This window comes from Hippopotamus amphibius, chromosome 5 (genome assembly GCF_030028045.1).
Source record: "Hippopotamus amphibius kiboko isolate mHipAmp2 chromosome 5, mHipAmp2.hap2, whole genome shotgun sequence".
In the NCBI taxonomy this organism is placed as follows: domain Eukaryota; kingdom Metazoa; phylum Chordata; class Mammalia; order Artiodactyla; family Hippopotamidae; genus Hippopotamus; species Hippopotamus amphibius.
This window is the reverse complement of record NC_080190.1, coordinates 100,360,590-100,378,019: the sequence shown is the minus strand read 5'-3', so window position 1 is coordinate 100,378,019 and position 17,430 is coordinate 100,360,590. Positions and strand designations below refer to the sequence as shown.

The following is a 17,430-nucleotide window of genomic DNA, read 5'->3' as shown; positions in this document are numbered from 1 at the left end:
TTAAACTTGTATCCTGAAACTTCTCTGAATTCAGTTTTTAGTTCTAAAAATTTTTTGGTGGAGACTTTAGGGTTTTCTATGTAAAGTATCATGTTATCTGAAAATGGGCACAGTTTTACTTCTACTTCTTCCCTTCCAATTTGGATGCCATTTCTCTCTTTTGCTTATCTAATTATTGTGGCTAGGATTTCCAATACTATTTTAAATAGGAGTTATGATGATAAGACATCCTTGTCTTGTTCCTGAATTTCTTGGAGAGAGTTTCAGCTTTACTTTTGAGTAGAATGTTAGCTGTAGGTTTTTCATGAATGGCTTTTATTGTTTTGAATATGGTCTCTCTATATCCAATTTGATGAGAGTTTATCATGAATGGATGTTGAATTTTGCCTAATGCTTTTTCTATGTTCTTTGAGATGATCATGTGAATTTTATCCTTCCTTTTGCTAATGTGCTATGTCACATTGATTAGTGAATATTGAATTAATCTTGCATCCCTTGGAGTAAATCCAAATTGATCAGCATGTATGATCTTTTTTATATATTGTTGGATTTGGTTTGCCAATATTTTTGTTGAGGTTTTCTGCATCCATAGTCATCAGAGATATTGGCCTGTAATTTTTTTTTTAAGTGTCTTTGTCTAGTTTTGGTATCAGGGTAATTGTGGCCTTGCAGAATGAATTTGGGAGTATTCCCTCCTCTTTTATTTTTTTGAGATAGCTTGAGAGGGATAGGTATTATTTGTTCTTTACATGTTTGGTAGAATTCAGCTGTGAAGCTGTTCAGTCCTGGACTTTTGTTTGCTGGGACTTTTTTGATTACCATTTTAGTCTCATAGCTAATGATTGATCTGTTCAGACTGTCTATTTCTTCCTGATTCAATCTTGGAAGATTGTATGCTTCTAGAAATTTATCCATTTCTTCCAGGTTGTCCAATTTATTGGCATGTAATTGTTCACAATATCCTCTTATAATTTTCATATCTGTGTGATATTGGTTGTGATTTCTCCTCTTCATTTCTTATTTTGTTTATTTTGATCAATTCTCTTTTCTTCTTGATGAGCCTGGCTAAATACTTATTAATTTTGTTTACCTTAAAAAAATAGCTCTTGGTTTCATTGATCTTTTTTATTTTTTAATTTTATTTTATATTTTATTATATTTTACTTTATTTTATTTCTTGGTTTCCACTTTATTCATTTCCTCTCTGATCTCTAATTATGATAAATCTTGGTGTGAGTCTGCCAGGGTTCATCTTGTTTAGGACCCTCTGTGCTTTCGGTATCTGGTTCCCTGTTTCCTTCTTCAGGTTTTGGAATTTTTCAGCCATTATTTTCTCACATTTTTGATCCCCTTCTCTCTCTCTCTTCTTCTGGGACCCCTATAATGCAAATGTTGATAAGCTTAATGTTATTACGAAGATCTCTTAAATTGTTTTCATTAAAAAATTATGTTTGCTTTTCTTATTAGGTGATTTCCATTATTGTATCTTCCAGATAACTTATGTGGTCTGTATAACTTGGTCTTCTGTTCCTTCTTTCTAGTGTATTTCATATTTCAGCTATTGAATTCTTTATTTCTGATTGGGCCTTTTTTATATTTTCTAGTTTCTTATTAAAATTTTCATTGGGTACATCTATTTTTCCCTTAATTAAGCTACCTTTTTTTTTTTTTTTTTTTTTTGGCACACGGGTTTAGTTGCACCGTGGCATGTGGGATCTTCCTGGAGCTGGGATTGAACCCGTGACCTCTGCATTGGCAGGCGGATTCTTAACCACTGCCCCACCTAGGAAGCCCTAAGCTACCATTTTTATTATCAATAAAATAATTCTGGCAAATTATTTCTATTTCATTATTTATTTTTTCAAGTTTTCTCTGGCTCTTTCAATTGAGACCAGTTCCTCTGCCTTTTCATTTCACTTTACTTTCTCTGCCTCTATGTGAAACAGTTACCTATTGTGGTCTTCAAGGTTTGTTATCATGTGGGGGCACCCTTATACAGACTGCATATACCCAATGCCTTTAGTAGGGGAGCTGGATTTACATGGATACAAGTCACAGTTTTCCTCAGGGTGTGCTAACAGCAATCACTTTGGTAGGGGGTGGGGTTGGAAATGAAGGCACTAGAACTGCAGCAGGTTGTGAGGTGTGTGACTCCCCTCTGCTCAGTTGCCAGCATCACCCAATGGGGGTGGAATCTGATCCAAAGTGGCTGGAGAAGCAGCTTTGTGGGTCAGGCCCCAGCTGGCTTTGTCACCTTTAAGTGTGTGTCTTCTCCTCTCTCTGTGCTGGTCCCCTTGCCCCAGAGGAGGTAGTGTTGAAGCAGGAGATGCTTTTGTTAGCCTCAGACAGAGCTGTCTCCTGTGTGCTGCCTGTGCAGGTGCCTGCAAGTGTTTCCCTTGCTATACTCAGATGCAGCCTCTGGTGATTGTCCTCTTTGTCACTCACAGCCAATCACTAACTCCAACCTACACTCCTACCCTGTTGTGGAGCCATACCACAGGTCAAGCAGGGCCCGTGTACACTCTCAGTGTATATTGAGAGGTGAGCTGTGAGCTACTGTCAAGAGATCTGGGCTGCTTCTAATGCACTGCTTTTGTAAGCACCAACAATGGTCACTGCCACCCTGCCTAGACTCTTCCCTGGTGCCAGGTTGCCTCTGTCTCCCACTGTCAAATTGTTCCCTTCTCATGGCCTCCCCAGATCCAGTGCCACACTGTGACATGGAGTGAGCAGGGCCAAGTGTGCTCGACTAGGGCTGGGATGCACGCCAAGGTGTTCCTCTTCACAACTGGAGTCCAGACTTCCCACAGTCCTCCTTTTATTCCCAACAGTCCTCCAACCAGCGACGGGAGCTAATACCCCCCATGTAGGACCCCTGGACTGAAATGCCCAGTTTGTGGCTCTTACTGCCCAGGGTGGGTATCTACCGTGTTATCTCCCTTTTGCACTGAGTCCTCTACCAGGGATACAGTTTTGACCTAATCACTTTTCTTCCCTTCCTACCTGATTATGTGTATATTTTTCTTATAGCCTTGGTTGTATATGATTCCTTCTGCCAGTTTCTAGTTAATTTTCAGTAAGGATTGTTCTTCATATAGATGTATTTTTGATGAATTTGAATGGAGAGGTGAGCTCCATATCCTTTTACTCCACAATCTTGGTTGATTTCCTAAAGCTATAGGCTTTGCATGTACTTCTCCTTCATCTGCTTGAAGAAATTATAGTTTTTTCCTTGTAAGTAAATTTCCTTGCAGATTAGCTTCAAAGGAGTGGCAAAGTTTGTTCATAGTCAGTATTTACTCATAGCTGGGAAATTATGACAGTATCTCTGGACAGTATTCAAACTGTCCAATAGTTATTTGGATTCATGATCTACTCCTCAACCCTACTGTAATTCTAAATCTTTCTTTGTCCTTAGCTTTCTAATTATATTTATTTCATGTTTCTTTGAATCTATTTCTCTTATCCACATTTAGAGGTGTTCATTTACAAATTTCACATTATTTTAGACAAAAATGTATTCCTACTAAACACATAGAAGTATACGTTTTTGTGTCGACAAGAGACTGAGAAATGGGAGTAGACTGCCAAATTACATTTTGTGGTACAGAACATCCATTATAGGGCAGTTAGGGTCTCATTCAGAAAATTAGCTTCTATCATTTGACTCTTCTATTTCAGCCCTCCACCTCTTCCACTTCTTGGGCACATTACTTTGGAGACACAATTTATAGTACACTAGCCACCACATCTTGAAAATTCTCAAGGGTTAGATGAAGCAGAAATCTCAGTCATACACATAGAAAAGGACAAGAGTGAAGGTTTTAGCATTTTGGTATAGGCTTTTTAGACACTCTATAAAGATGATTTATCTAGATTACAGATTGGATTAAGTCCCAAGTCTTATAGCATGGGATCCATGTAGAAAAATAAACAGATCACACTTTTGTACTTTTCTTTGGGCCTCGGCTTTGTTATCTACAAAATAGAGATGATAAACATATCAGCTGATATAGTTGTATGAGGATTAAATGATCTGATAAATGTAAACTGCCTAGAATAACACTTGGCACATAGTAAGAACTAATATGTTTTGTTATTTAAGCGGGGTATTATACCCAAAATGTTAAGAGAATGGGTTTAGAAGTCAATTCAATTTTCATATGTACCCTTTGTTCTGCATTTCCTAGTTATATGAATTAGGGAAATTATTACATTCGTGGTTTATTTATGTGTAAAATGGAAATTAAAGAATACCAACCACTTCAGGTTATATAATATACAATGAGAGAAAAATAATGTAAAGACCTTTGCACAATGTTTTTCATGTAAGAAGTATCAGATGTATAACAGGTAGACCTGTAAAACAGATGATTGTAAAATGTGAGTTACAAATCAAAAAAAAAAAAAAAAAAGAAAGAAAAGGAGAAAGATCTTGAGAAATCTTCCAATGATTTCAGCAGTTGGAATTTAAAAAAATAGTGGATCCTTGGTCAATGTATCTCTTTGGTGTGAGAGTGGGAATGAAAATTTCTAATGTCATATTAAATCACATTCACATTGCAGTATTTGAATCAATTAAGTTAAATTAAGTAGGATTCTTAAAGTATATAGTGTTTGTTTTGTATAAAGAATTAACATGGTGTTTTATAAACTTTAGCCAAGAGAAAAGAGCTGTTATAAATATTTTAAGATGTGGTGTTATTATTTACATTGACAATGAAATAAGAAAAGCCTTCTCTTGAGGATTTTTATATTCATTGCCATGAGGCAAATATTGACTAAGATGTTTGTTAGTGTTCAGTTTTAAGCATGATTATTTTTGATAATTATTGATATAGGCTGTCAGGATCAATGTTCAACATTTTAAGAAGCTGACCAACTTTTCATGGTGGTTGTCAATTGAAAATTGAATGAGTCAGATTTTCCAGAAACAAATGTCATTATCTGACACTAAATGTCAATTTGCGATATTCCAGTGGATCTTGTTATTTACATTTTTAAATATTTTCAGTGGATTGAAATCTAACTGCAAATAAGAATCACCTGGAGGCTGATTGTTAAAATGGAGAAGCCCACCCAGACTCTACCTTTGGAGATCTTGTTTCATCAGGAAAAGGAGCAGAAATCTGTACTTATAAAAAACATTCCATTTTATGGCTGAGTAATATTCCATTGTGTATATATGCCACATCTTTATCCATTCATCTGTTGATGGGCATTTAGGTTACTTCCATCTCCTGGCTATTGTAAATTGTGCTGCAGTGAACATTGTGGTGCATGTATCTTTTTGAATTATGGTTTTCTCTGGGTATATACCCAGTAGTGGGATTACTGGTTTGCATGGTAGTTCTATTTTTAGTTTTTTAAGGAACCTCCATACTGTTTTCCATAGTGGCTGTATCAATTTACATTCCCACCAACAGTGCAGGAGGTTTCCCTTTTCTCCACACCCTCTCCAACATTTATTGTTTCTACATTTTTTGATGACGGCCATTCTGACTGGTGTGAGGTGTTACCTCATTGTGGTTTTGATTTGCATTTCTGTAATGATTAGTGATGTTGAGTATCAGGTCTGTCATACAGAGTGAAGTAAATCAGAAAGAGAAAAATACCATATGCTAATGCGTATATATGAAATCTAGAAAAATGGTACTTATGAACCTAGTGGCAGGACAGAAACAGAGATACAGGCATATAGAGAACAGACTTGAGGACACTGGTGGGGGGTAGAGGAAGCTGGGATGTAGTGAGAGAGTAGCACTGACATATACACACTACCAAATGTAAAATAGATAGTTAGTGGGAAGCTGCTACAGGGCACAGGGAGGTCAGCTTGATGCTTTGTGAAGACCTAAAGGGGTGGGATAGAGGTTGGGAGGGAGTCTCAAGAGGGAGGGGATATGGGGATATATGTATACATATAGATGATTCACTTTGTTGTACAGCAGAAATTAACACAATACTGTAAAGCAATTATACTCCAATAAAGATTTTTTAAAAAAGTGAAAAAAAAATTCCCAAATGATTCCAGTGATCTGGATTTGGGAAATGCTGAAATTTTGGTCTAAAACATTTTTATTCCAGTCCTAAAATAATGCATGAGACTTTTGAAAACCATTGCAAAGATTCAGATAAATATACTTTTCAATAATGTATATGTAAACTATATGTGAACCATTTGGGGGGAATTTTAATTATGTGGTATATTTTATACAAGAGCTTTAATCAATTATGGAAATAAAAATTTTAAGACGACTCAAAAATTAAATTTTGACAATTGACACTGCCATAAATTTGATATTCTTAAAATATTTCTCATTGAAACACACCATAGACAATTTTTATAGTGGATATTTTTAAAGCACAAAATATTTATGTTTCATGTTTTTGTCACTTGCTTTTTAGACTAAAGAGTATCAAATTAAGTTGTATATATTGAGTTAAAAATCTTTTCCTGAAAAGCTATTTTCTTATGACTCTTATAATGCAATTTTTATCTCTCTGTCTCTCTCTCATGTCTCTCTGTCTCTCTCTCTCTTTTTCAAGCCAGACCAATATCCTATCAGCGCACAATAGGTTTAGGAAGCAATATCCTAAAATATTCATACAGAAAAAACCCAGACTGCCTAAACTTTTCAAAGAGGAAGGGAAAAGGTAATGATATCTTCTTTTGAAAGCAAGGTTGTGTGTGTGTGTGTGCATGTGCGCGTGCATGCACGTGTGTGCATGTGAAAGAACAAGTGGAAATCAGATACTGAAAGCATTTAATCAGTTCCCAGTACTCCATGTTAGGGACCACCCCAGGAAATGGAGGTTGGTAGAGAAAGTTGAATTGACACAGTCATTTTGGAAGCATTTTAATTATGTGGTATGATAATTGGGACTAAGAAATATGTCTAACTCTTCGAGTTTTTTCACTAAAGTAAATTAAAAACTATCCCTACATAATAAACATAAGATAAAATACTATTAGGAATGAAAAAGATAATATACTAAATGATAAGGGTAAAACTAGGAAAATTGTAGATTATGATAGAATACTTTATATAACTTGAGAATAAATATGTACTGCTAAATTTATTCAAGAAGATAGAAATAAATAGTTATGTGTGAATAGAAGTTGTAAATAGTACTCTTGAAAAGTATTTTTTGAAGCAAAAGGAACAAAAGCAAAAATTAAAAACCAATAGTGAAAGTGAAATCACTGGAAGTTCTTTTCAAGAAAAGGTAATTTCTATGCAATTTAATATTCTTGGAGTATAGGAAGTGAAAAGTAGATTGTATATTTGCCATGCCTGTATAACTCTGATATAAAAATTTGATAAGAATAACATAAACAAAAAATACCAATTTTAGTTATGAGTATATAGGCATACATACAAAACAGCAGATTTGCATATTATGATTAAGTTGGCTTCATCTCATGAGTACAGAGCTCATTAGAAAAGCTATTATTAAAATTTTATAATATTTATAGCTCAAGGAGAAACTATACAATGATATGTACAGATGATGAAAAGGCATTTGATATAATTCAGTATCCATGTTTCATAGTAAAAGCAAAATCAAGCAGGTAAAAATGTGTAATGTGTGCAGTCATGTGACTGTTAAGAAATACAAAACATTTATATTTTTTCAGCCAGAAAAAAACTCTGCTCTAAATTAGCAATAAAAATATCTTAAGCTGAATTAAAATAAAATTATGTAAAACATGTCAAGAAATTATAGATCTCCTCTAAGCTTAGCTTATACTAGTCCCTCATGTAATGTGAAAAACCCATATATGCCCAGGTGCTGGGAATAGAACTGGGGTAATTCAGAGAAGCTTTTGGCAGAATAATATAGATGAAGAAATGTGAATGTTAGTAGCCACTAAAGGCCTGCCCTATTAAAATTATTCATCAACAGCATTTACCTATTATTGTTATCATATTCAACACTCTATAATTCATTTAACTCAAATGTCATGTGACAGCTACAATAGCGAGACTGAAGTATGGTACCTGCCTGGCTGTGGGCAGTGATGAGAATGCCTGATACCAGGGCATTTGCTAAACATTGAAGTCAGACAGTTCTGTGCAAGGAGAGTTGAAGATATGCTTTATACAACCATTAAGACCACTTGGAGCAATGCTACACTAATGGAAATAAATAGAAGACCTAGCTTAGACATAGGGAAACATTTCTACATGAGAGAAAAATGTGAGTACATGACAAGAATGAGGCCAAGGACTGCTTGGAACTGTGATCATTATCTAAAATTTATTTTTTTGGTGGATCATCTAGACAGAAGGTGAACTTTTTGCATATTCAGAGATGCAGGAAATCAAATAGGCACACTGTTTTAAAAAGAACACTGAATTTTGATACAGAAGACTTGGATTTGAGTTTTTATTCCACCAAATAGCAGCAACATTGGAATTGTCTCTGAATATTGACTGCACTCAGGTTTTACTCAGGAAAAGAGGATAATATTATCTTACTTCAGGGTTATGGACTGAAAGAGCTTTTTAGTTGTACTAGTTCATTGGTATTATGGACTATAGATGACAATGATGTTTTATATAGATTTATACCATCTCTCAAGAAATTCTGCCTTTTTATTCACACAGGTTAAACAACAATCACCACCATAACAAATTAATAAAAAATCATTGCATTGCTTGCTTCAAAACTTTTTTAAACAACAAAAAAACATGTAGACTTTTAATCAATACATTTGTACATCAGTTTATTTCCTTAAGGAAATGATAGTGACTGAGGAAACATAATATGCATGAACAGAATTGTGGAAACCTATGTTAAAGATATATTTATGAAATATGTGATTTTTTTAGGGGGATAGGAATGCAAACATTTTCTAGGAAGCCTGCATTCTTTTTAATATCTTACTTGACTTTTATAAAAATTCCTATTTGATGTTACAGATACTTTAGGGAGACATATGTAAGGAAGATAATATTTTGTATTTTTTGATATTTCATCTTAGTAATATGACAATTTCCCTTCCTGCACTCCATGCACCATCATGGTTTCAGAGAAAAGGGAAGGGCGAATACTATGAGAGGCAGAATGATATAAAATGGAGGCATATGGGGGAAAGTAGTGATACAGAAACAGAGGAAGTTAGCTAACTCAAGAACTGTTGATCCTCATCCACTCCTATCCTTGGTGTGAATCTCTCCACAGGGATATGAGGGTTGTAGAAACATCCAGACAGCTATTGAGGAAGCTGCATCCTCTATGGCAATGATACACAACCTTGACTGCACATTAGAGTCATCTGGAGAGTTTTTTACAAAATACTGGTGCAAGGTCCCTTTCCAACCCAGACTATTTAAATTGTAATCCCTGACTTGGGGCCAAAGTCTAAGTATTTATTTAAACAAATATTCCTAGATGATTCTTGAAAATTATTGTTACAGTAAGACTTAAATTGGGCTTCATTCAACATGAAGTGAGAATAATAACACAACATTGGTGGAGGAAGATGCCGAGAGATAACACGGAGCTAATGCCGTTGGTTCCACTCGGCCTCTGTCTAGCGCGTACGAGGCCCAGAAATTCGCGTGAACACTGGTGAGGAGACAATGAGATGCTAGTTGGACTGAAGGGCTGTAGGATCCTGGAGAGGGGAAGCATGTTGCTGAAGTAGAAATCTGGATGACCCAAGGGAGAAGTAGTCAGCAAGAGCGAATGATGTTGCCAAAAAGTACAGCCTTTCATCAATAGATGCCAATCTAGGGGCCTGCATAGACCTGCAGCCGCTCTGCAACAGAAACATGATAATGGTCAGCTGGCAGCTCATAGGGAAGAGGAGCCTCTCCCTCCAACAGTGGTCATATTAGCAACCCCAATCTCCTCCAACATGCACCCAAACCAAGTTCCAAAGGGAAATGGAGTGGACGGGAAATGGAGTGGACAGAAATTTGGCATGACTGAGCCTTTATTTACTTGACAAAAACAAAGTTATTTTAATCAGACTGTTTCAAATTAATGGGACAGACACCATATGATGGTATTGGGGGAAGAGAATCTGCGAGCTCAACGAAAGTCTTCAGTTCTTTATAAAAAATAAGCAAGTTGTCTTCTTTGTACATGATAGGGTTTAAATAAAATTCAATCCCACTAATATGCTTCAGTTTTAGAGTACCAAAATTGTATCCATATAAAAAGGAGTCAGAGGAAAATGTCCTTTAACAATGAAAAGGTGCAAGGGTTCCTGTCTCTATGAACCATGTTACTCTAAATTATCACATATCAGGATGACTGGGTTATGGCACAACTAACATGAAATCTGTCATAATTTTTCTTTAATAGAAAAGCAATTGGAAATCTAATTAGGACAATGTAAAAAGGGAATTTTGTTGAGTAATGATAGCAAAAAATAACATATAAATAGGTGTCTATATCATGTGTCATCAGGCATGCAAATTGAAACAGCAATGAGATACACTTATTAGAAGAGCCAAAATCCAGAACACTGACAACACCAAATACTGGCAAGAATGTGGAGCAACAAGAACTCTCAATTTTTGCTGGTAAAAATGCAAAGTACTATAGCCAGTTTAGTGGTTTCTTACAAAACTCAACATGCTCTTACCACATCATTCAGCAGTCACACTACTTGGCATTTACTCAAAGAAGTGAAACTTATGTCCACACAAAAACTGGCACACAAATATTTATAGCAACTTTATTCATAATTGCTGAAACCTGAAAGCAATCAAGATGTCCTTCAGTAGGCGAATGGCTAAACAAACTGTGCTACATCAGATAACAAAATATTTAGTATTTCAAGCATGAAAAGACATGGAGGAAACTTAAATGCATATTACTAAATGAAAGAAGGCAACCTGAAAAGGAGATATTGTATAATTCCAACTGTATGCCATTCTGGAAAAGGCAAAACTATAGAGACAATAAAAAGATTAGCGATTGCTGGGGGTTAGGGAGAAGGGAAGGATGACTGGATGAAACACAGAGGATTTTAGTGAAAATTGTCTATATGATACTATAATGGTGGCTATATATAATTATACATTTGTCCAACCTGTAGCATGTCCAACACCAAGGGTGAGCCCTAATGTGAACCATGGGCTTTGGTCGATGATGATTCAATGCAGGTTCATCAATTGTAACAAATGTACTAGTCTTGAGGAGGATGTTGATAGAGGGGAAGGCTGTGCATGTGTGTGGGGTGGGGGATACATGGGTAATCTCTGTACCTTCTGCTCATTTTGTATAAACAAACAAATACATATAGGAGTTATTTATTTTGTGATCCAAAAAGACATATGGTGGAAAATAGTAGAATAAACTCTCCTTCATAGGTAATTATTATTTAAAAGGTAATTTTTAAGCAGTTACAGAGGTAGTATTACTTGAGAGTCAGTGACAGAAAGTTGGCATTGCTTTCAAAGTGTCTTTCAATAAACTCCAAATCAATGCTTCTCAAATTTTAATATGTGCACAAATGCCCCTGGGTGTGGCAATGGGAGTTTATAAAAATACAGATTCTGATTCAGAAGGTCTGGGGTAGGGCTGAGACTCAGTGTTTCTAACAAGCTATCAGCTGCTGCTGCTCCTGGTCCATGGACCACAATCTGAGTACCAAGCCTAGAGACTATTCAATTTTTTTTCATTAACAAAATGAAAAAAAAAATTTATCAAACTGCAACTTTTTTTAGTGTGAAAATTTAACCCCCCCTTTAAACAATTCATTCATTCATCTATGAGCTTATTTCAATTAGTTAAACTGCACTGCTGTGAGTGGTCCTAGGTCATTATGTACTTTTTAAATTAAATTTATCAGTAAATCTCATGTTGCACTTAATATGCAGTGTGGCATTTTGGAATTTCTTTGGTAGGTTTTTACTCAGGACATTTAAATGAAGTCCAATTAGTATCTATTATCTTAAAAAGTTCAATTCTAATTAGCAATAGGATCAGATAAGGAAAAAGAGTGAGTAGCTTGCTATGTTTAGAAGGAGATTCCAGGTTTATAACTTACAACAGGTTATGACAGGTTTATAACCAGGAAATTATAGTATTTTGTAAGATCATTTTCTGTTAGTTTGTGTTATGTAACATACAACTGAATGATTTAACTTGGGAAGAGCAAAAAGATTTTGGCAGTGTGTAAATTTTATTCTCCCCACCTACCAGCCCCAGGACTCCACAAAGGGTATTCTCCAAGGTGCCAAAAGCAGCCTGACCAGAGGAGTTTGCTGGTATCTTCCTCATGGACCCAGAAGTGTGTATGCTCAGTTGGTCAAATTACCAATCACTCCAAAAACTTTCAAAGTATGTTTTGTGCAAAGAATTGATACTTCAGTTTGGACTTTAGATTCTAAAGAGACTAGGATATCCCAGCTGCTTGAATTGAAGCCTAGAATTTTACTTCTAGATCTAAATGCAATAGTAACAAGTGGCTTTGATCTGGGTGAAAATGATGTGAAACTTTGTAATATATATATTTTCCCAAACATTTTAAAACAATTATTTGGTATAGTACATATACTACCTAGATGGATTATAAATTCTCCCTGAAAGTGTAAGGGCAGAAAATGTTGGAAAATAGAGATGAATATTTGGAGATAAAGCAACTGAAAACCTAGACAAATGGATTCTGATAGACTGACTTAAAAAAATCTCTCTGCAAAGTTGATTTTTTGCTTGTGATTTTTTTCTGAGATTTTAGACTCTATTTTGTTCTCTAGCATTGTCAAAATTACCCATGTGCAACAACTACATATAAGTAGTGCTTATTTCATGCTAGCTTGGATTTGGCCTCAGGATAATCAACCCTAGGCTATTTGGAAAAATATGTATTTAACATTAGAACAAATAAAACTATTCTTGTAATGATTATAAAACCCATATTTTCACTGAAGTTCTGAGATCCATTGAATGAGATGCTCCCTGTATTTTTAAATGTCAGCATTAGAACAATTCTGTTTCACTATTTTATTTTAAAAAGTAAAAATTTACACTATCTGGAAAGAAATCTTATGAGACAGTCTATTCATTTACTTAATACATACTGAGCAGTGACCATGTGCTGAGTGTAAGTCAGGCAGGGTCTCTGTACCCAGAAGGTGCAGGTTGGTGGCACTGACAGGCCCTGAGCAAGAGGAGATGAATGAAGCATAATGGGTGTCAGAGGTGATTACAGGTTGGGGGGTTGGTTGCATTGAAAGTGCTTATGCTAACCGCAGATGGTGTCCTGGGAGATCAGGGCAAACATCCCTGAGGAAAGGATGTTTAAGTTCAAGGATAAGTTGAGTTGGTTAGAAGAAGAAGGGAAAGAGTCTCTCAGGCAGAGAGAATGACATGTGATAGTCTTCACACTGTTGATTATCCAAGTGCTGGTGAAGCTATCTTAACTGACACTCTATTTGCCCAGTTTAGCAGTTGTAAACAGAAACCTGAAAACAGTATTTTCTCAAAACCTGTCCATGATCTCCCCCCATGGGTACCAAGATGGAAATGGTGGCTGGGAGGGGTTCAGGAGGAGAAAGAAAGAAAGAAGAAAGGAAGAAAGAAAGCAAGCAAGCAAAGAAAGGGAAAGAGAAAGAAAGGAAGGAAAGAAAGGGAAAGAGAGAGAGAAGAAGGAAAGAAAAAGAGAAAGAAAGGAAGAAAGGGAAGGGAGAAATACAAGGGAGAAATGGACTTGCATGCCAGTACAGGAGCAATATTTTGACCTTTTGGAGAACTATGAAGGGAAGAGGAGGGAACTTTGCAGAAATCTAACTGGCTGCCTCAGCCATGCTCTGGTGTCATCCTTTGTGGCCCAAATTAAAGCCTTTATGATGACACAGAAATGAAACTCTGGATGGCTTGGGGTGTTATTGTAGCAAAGTGATGGTGATTTGTAGAAATTGCCTACATGTATAGGATTTCCCTGTATTAAAGTGAACTGATACAAAAAAGTTTCAAGTCTGAGTCCAAAAAAATGCTACTTATTAGTTTATGATTACCACTGAGGAATGATAGATTTTGCCAGAAGGAAGGACCTTTTGTCATGCTTCTTTCCTGATGGTTTTGGTTAGAAGTGTCTGGGAGTAGGTGCTGAGGAGGGCTGAAATACTCTGCCTGGTAGAGAGGCATTCTAATTTGGAGCTGTGGAGCAAGCCAGGAGTGAGGAAGAGCAGACCAAAATAGGATAGAAAAGAAGCAAGAATAGCCAGGAAATAATTGAAGGAAGGTGTGCACTGAGTGAGGAGAACCCATTGGTCCTGGGCATGGCGGTGAGGACATTTAAGAAAAGAAAGATATATTAATGGACTTCCAGTACCCTGTGTCACATGTGATACAAACATTTAAGATAACCCCAACATTTAATGAACTCTACTATACTTACAAATGTTCTGAGTACTTGGTTTAGTTTAATTTAGTTTTGTTGAGGAAATATAAGAAAGGTTGGTTTTACTTCTGAATAAACAAGACATGGAATAAAGAGAGCATTTAAGGAAGAAGCACAGTGGCAGAGGGGACATCAGAATGTACTCTCCTAGGAAATTGCTGAAATTTTAGGAAGAGCTTTCTACTTGCATGAATTGTGACTGGAGGGAACTTATTTAGATTTTAAAGGGCCAGTAGATCCCTGCTGATACCATCTGTATTGCATGGAATTCCTAACTAATATACCAATAATGGAAAAATGTGATACCATCAGTTAAAACTTAGGTAGTGGACATGGTGAAATTGAGTTCAGCTGAAGAAGTAATGTAAATAGTGATGTCTTATAAATCCCATTCATCAAACCATATGCAAATAAGGAGAAAAGCTATCTTTGATTCAAAGGGAGTCAGTCAGTTCTATGGTTCAAAAGGATATGGTTGAAAATTTGGAGTTTCTTCCAGGTTATATAATATTGGTGGCAGGAAATTTGCCTCCCTGTCTCCAAATTGGTCCTTCCATTTCCCCAAATTAGGGTTTCCATTCATTACTTAGATTTGCCCTATGGGGTTAAGATTTACTTGAGGAGATTAGTATAAAATCAAAAGAGAAATTCTGAAAATTCACCGGCCACATTTTCTCTGCATTTAATTCTTCTCTTCAATAAATCAAAATTAGGTTCAGCTTGAGTGACACTAGAGCTGAATAACTGGAATGGTGTTTATCATTATTTCTCAACAGTCGGTAATAATCATTAATTCCCATACAGATATCAGGTAGAGAACTTTAGTACTGAAACAAGGCTGTCTATAGAATGTGGAAATGGGGATGGAAAAGGAAGAGATGGAAGCCATAGAGGTGACTGTATAAGAGCTAGACAAATAGCTAATTTAAGAATGCTGAGCAAAATCAAAGATCAGTTAAAATTAGATAATGTAGATTTGTAATCATCCAAGTGTGTGACCAATTCAGCAATGTTCTGTGGGTGGAAAAAGTAGGGTGATTAAAGTGGAAAAATGGAAATGATTCATACCTGGTGCTGAGACCAGCTCGGCGACTCGAGGTGAGTGACGGGTGCCGCAAGCTTGAAGAAGACACAGACACAGACTGAAGAGAAAAGTGGGACCGGGGGGCTCAAGACCTCTCGGATCAAGAGCCCCGCTGACTCATCCCAGGCTGCTTTTATTGAGTTCGTGGGCTAACATTCTCAGGTTACACTCATAAACAATCAAAGGCCTCACATGACTGAGGCAATTATCTTTGTTTACTTCCTGGGTCTGAGTTGAGCAGGTGTGGATTTGAGCTGGGTGTGGAGAGCAAAACAGCCCTGGGGGTAGGAGACCTCTCTCAGATATTGGGGGTCTGTGCCCCACCCGTGTTGGCCCCTCTGCGACTGTGCCTGTCTTAGGTTGTTCCTCCTCTGAGGAATCTTACCCGTCTTTGGCTAACCAGCCATCCCTCAGGACCAAACAGGGTGATATTAGTCTCCACGCCCCACACCCTCAGTTCCTCCACTGCTCAAGCAGGACATTCTGAATCCCATCGCTCGGCCCACATACTTCAACATTTTCAAGGTTTCAGAAAGGTTCCCGAATGTCTTCCCACAACCTGGGACCTGAGATAAATGAACACAATGAACTCTGCTTGGGCTAGATGTTCAAGAAATGTTTGCGGAGTTGAATTGTGACTGGAGGGAATTTAGGTTGTAAGTAAAGGCAGCACATGGTATTTGATTATTATTTTATAAATATATATTAATAAACAGCTACATTAAAAGTTGTTTTTAGCTATCCCAACTTTTTTTATTTGAACTGTAATTTCAATTAATCCTTAGGAGGTAAATCTGTATAATAATCTTCTCTAAACAACTTAACTTTCTTGCATATTTGTATAGCTTGTCATATATTCTGGAAAATGTATTGATGCTTTATTCTCTACAGTACATGTAACTCCAACTGTTTGTTTTTAACTGTGGATTTTCTATTGCTCTTTGGAAATGAAAGAGCAGACTTTGAGTTTGTCAAGGACATTAATTTAGTAAAAACCAGGGAAATATTGCTTACCTCTGTATAACCTTAAAATATTCTTTCTTACATTATAAGAGATGACAGGATTCCAATGTTGACTGTCAGGAGTTTATAATGGAACTTGCCTTCAACTCTCCTCAATTTTAACTTTGGATACACTGGCAATGTGTGGGACAAAGTCAGCACTCTTACTCAGCACAAAACAAAGTCTGCAATTCACCAACTTTCATCCCTGGGGTGGAGATTTATCCATTGTCATTTCCCTGGTTTGGCATTAGTGATAATTAACCTAAAATCAACAGATAGAGTTAATTTAGTGCACTTGAAGTGACTGAATTTAATTTTTATTTTTATAAGTCAGGATGACTTCAGTTTCTTAAAAAAAATGATTGAAGAATCCTACAGCAAATATCTTGAGTCCATATATTACTCCAGCTCTAACTATTACTTAGTAAATTTATGTGGATTTACAAAAAAGTGGTGGAAGGGGTTAAAGAATAATTTTCAGGAATGATGAAAAAGCTTGGAAGAGCTCTAATGCAAGGATATATGGAGGCTAAATTTCTGTGATGGCCTCTGGACTAATCAGATCTGGATTTGAACTTCAATTCTGCAATTTGGCAATTATGGTACCTTAAGAAAATCACCTCAAATTTTGAAATAGTCTCTTCATCTAAAAAAAGAGACAATAATGTATACTTTAGAGTGATATTGGAGGATTGGATGAGCTAATGTATGCTAAATTTTACTTTATTTTGCTTAGTGGTAGTGGTAATCCCTATCACCTGAATTCACTGAAGCATTTTAAAAAACTTTAGAATACAGCTAATTTAAAAATATTACTGTCTATAAAAGCTATATTTTGTACTATGAATGGCTCTTTTACCAATGTATGATTTTATAATACATACATTGACTGTATGGAAAACATCAGTCCATTGAGCTGTGCAGATCTTGCAAATGTTGACATGTTTATGTAATATTAGAAAAAAAACAC

The 17,430-nt window shown here is 36.2% G+C and overlaps 1 protein-coding gene across 1 annotated transcript in view; it reads left to right on the top strand.

The window, feature by feature from the left end:
- CNBD1 (cyclic nucleotide binding domain containing 1) overlaps nucleotides 1-17,430 on the top strand; it is a 417,888-nt gene that overhangs the window by 66,222 nt on the left and 334,236 nt on the right. The window contains 1 exon segment of the mRNA XM_057736982.1: nucleotides 6,550-6,657. Coding sequence (XP_057592965.1) covers nucleotides 6,550-6,657 — 108 coding nt within the window.